General features: G+C 38.2%; 1 protein-coding gene across 1 annotated transcript; it reads right to left on the bottom strand.

Annotated features, from left to right (window-relative positions):
- Nucleotides 1–1,609: 1,609 nt before the first annotated feature.
- SARC_13878 (hypothetical protein) lies at nucleotides 1,610–2,776 on the bottom strand (the record flags this gene model as incomplete). Its single annotated transcript, XM_014291990.1, has 2 exons — nucleotides 1,610–1,709; nucleotides 2,648–2,776. Coding segments are annotated over 2 exons (229 nt in total), but the record flags the coding sequence as incomplete, so codon positions are not given.
- Nucleotides 2,777–2,953: the final 177 nt, after the last annotated feature.

The following is a 2,953-nucleotide window of genomic DNA, read 5'->3' as shown; positions in this document are numbered from 1 at the left end:
ATATATACGAGTATTTTCTTCAATTTTACGTTTCTTTCTGTACAGATTTGGCTATAACTGGTAAAATAACAATAGCTTCATGCCGACCACTTACCATCATTGTCGGGTGATCGACAGGGATATGTGACGCTTTGAACATGCCACGTTGGTAATAAATGTGTATGAGCTTTCCCGGTGAGAAGAGACTGTCAGTGAGAAGACAGGCATGAAATATAGTGAGTCTCAAGCGAAAAGGCATATCGACACATGATCATGCATGTAGACACAATGTACGCCAAGCTGCTATTAGATGATGTGCCTGAGCACAAACATGTGTGAAAGAAGGACCAACTTTTAATTGGTCTGGGAGTGGTGTAGAGGGGCAACACCCTCGAAAGAATTGGTCATGATGCTACACATATCTATCAGTATACTTGAACCACACATGTTTCAAATCCGTTACATCGGTACGTAGCAGCCGGAACAGACTATATATATATATATATATATTTAACATGTACAAACATATAGACATGTTTGTGTATAGAAATTTATAAGAGATCGATGAACCATACACGGGCGGGCTGACCTGGGAATAGGTTTGCCAGGTGCAGGTTCGGTGGGAGGAGGCAGTGTAGTGGCTTTGATATTGTCCGTCAGTGACTCGGTCTCATGCACCTCCGAGTCTGAAAGCGCCGCGCTTTCCTCTATCCCGGTATTCGCAGGAGTAAATTCCGGTACACCGTAGGGCGTGGCATGAGGCGGTGCGTGTGGAGAAGGTACCGCACTTCCTTCCGTCCCGTTATTCTCTGGAATTGATTCCGGTACGGCATGTGGTACGGGGTGCGTGGGTATATGAGCAGGGTGCTCTAACGGCCTCTCGGGCGGTTCAGCGTTCGCGGCCATTTCATTCAGTGTTGCCTTGCTAGCTATGTACGAATTCTGTGAAGGCGCGTGAGGAGTAGGTAGCTGTATGAGTCTATCTTGAGATTCTGGAGGTGTCGTTGATAGCTGTTTTTACCCATGTGGCCTGGGGACATGGATGTGTGATTGACACATATTGTATTTGGCCCATTCTTCGCGACTAAGACACAACAGGAAGTTCAAGCAGATTTGCGCTCTAATAAGAAGTAAAATCTTGGATGCAAACTGTATTTAGAAGTACAAATGCATGGCAATCATAACGAAGGTACGCTTTGTTTTGTGCGAAAAAAAAAGCAAATAGTCTTTTTCTGCTGTGTATGAACGAATATTAATCTATAACAGCTTACAAATAACTCAATAACACTTCCGACAAGGCAAATGTTATGAGGATAACACGCTTTCAAGAAGAAAAACACACTGTGGATATGTTTTTTCGTGGCAATGTGTGTGTGTGATTGCATTGACATATGACATTCTATATTATTCTAAACCAAAACATCACTCAATATCACACTTCCAAGGATTCAAATTAATCAGGTTCGCAAAACCCACTATTAAACTGCACGTACCTATTGGTGGATGTATTTAATCAGCACCCAGATAGACAAAAATATTAGTATATAATCAAATGAATCTGTCTGTGTTTATCTACTGCTCGGAATAGTACCAGTATTGATATCTGCAACCACGCACGTATCATTCATACCCTGATAGCGGCACCAGCCCTCGTTTTCGGAGCCCAGACTTCTTTAACACGGCGCTGGTGTGCGGCTATGTCTTGTTCCCACATTGGCTTCCAATCCTCTCTTTAGGTGTGTAGGTAGGAAGTGATAAGTATATCAGGACTAAAAACTAATGGGATGTTACACTCTAATTACCAATGTAGAACGAAAAAGCTACAATACGCATTCGGGTAGAGTTCAAGCGTAAACGCCAGGAAAAATTAAGACATTTCGAATTGTAAAACCCCTCTAAAAATAATTGAACTGCTATAACAAAACATATCTGCAACCAACTAAGTAATAGTATGAATCTGTATATTAAATTATATCACGACATACCCAACGAATCCGCAGTTCATATTAGATTATATCCTAATAACTAATAAAGTATATCCCGATACTTCTAATGAATCTGAATTTATATTAATCTATATCCTGGCATACCCACGGCATCTACGATTTATATTAAATTATAACCTGGCATGCCTAGTGTATCTGTAGTTCATATTAAAATATATGCTAACATACCCAATGAATCTTTATTTTGTATCTAAACATATCCTGATATACCTAATGAATCTACAATTTGTATTGAATTATATTCTGCTATACCTAATATATCTATAATTCATACTAAACTATATACAAGCATGCCCAATGAATCTTTACTTTGTCTTAAATCATATCCTGGCATACCTGATAAATCTATAGTTCATATAATACACATACAAATGAACCTGTAATCTGTATTAAAATATATACCAACATACCCAATGAGTCTGTGATTTGTATTAAACTATATCCTGACATGCCCAATTAATCTGTATTTCATATCAAATATATACTAACTTCTTCAATGAATCTGTGCTTATTATTAAATTCTGTCTTAACATACCCAATGAATTTTTAGTTTATATTAAATTGTATCTTGAGATACCTGTTGAATCTATAATTGTATATTAAATTATATACCAACACACACAATGAATCTGAAATCTATACAAAATCATTCCCAGACATACCTGAACTTCAACAATTCCTCGATCAGCACAAAGGCCGTACGATTACTGGCTCGTGGGACGATATCATCGTGCAACACTACACTTGTCACCAATTCATCAAATGCGGGCACCAAATCCTTTGTGGCAACTACAAGAACGAGGCATATAGGATTTCGGTATGAATAGGCCGCAGTAAAGTTTGCCAACTGTTGATAGCGGGGTTTAAACCTAGTCTTTCAAATAATATTCTACTTCCAATGACTATAGCAATTTAGTTTGTTTGCATTACAACTAACATTTGGGTTAGATATATAAATATATAAATAT

This window comes from Sphaeroforma arctica (assembly GCF_001186125.1).
Source record: "Sphaeroforma arctica JP610 unplaced genomic scaffold supercont1.3862, whole genome shotgun sequence".
Classification (NCBI taxonomy): Eukaryota; class Ichthyosporea; order Ichthyophonida; genus Sphaeroforma; species Sphaeroforma arctica.
Note: the sequence above shows the minus strand (reverse complement) of the source record. Positions and strands in the feature narration are given on the sequence as shown.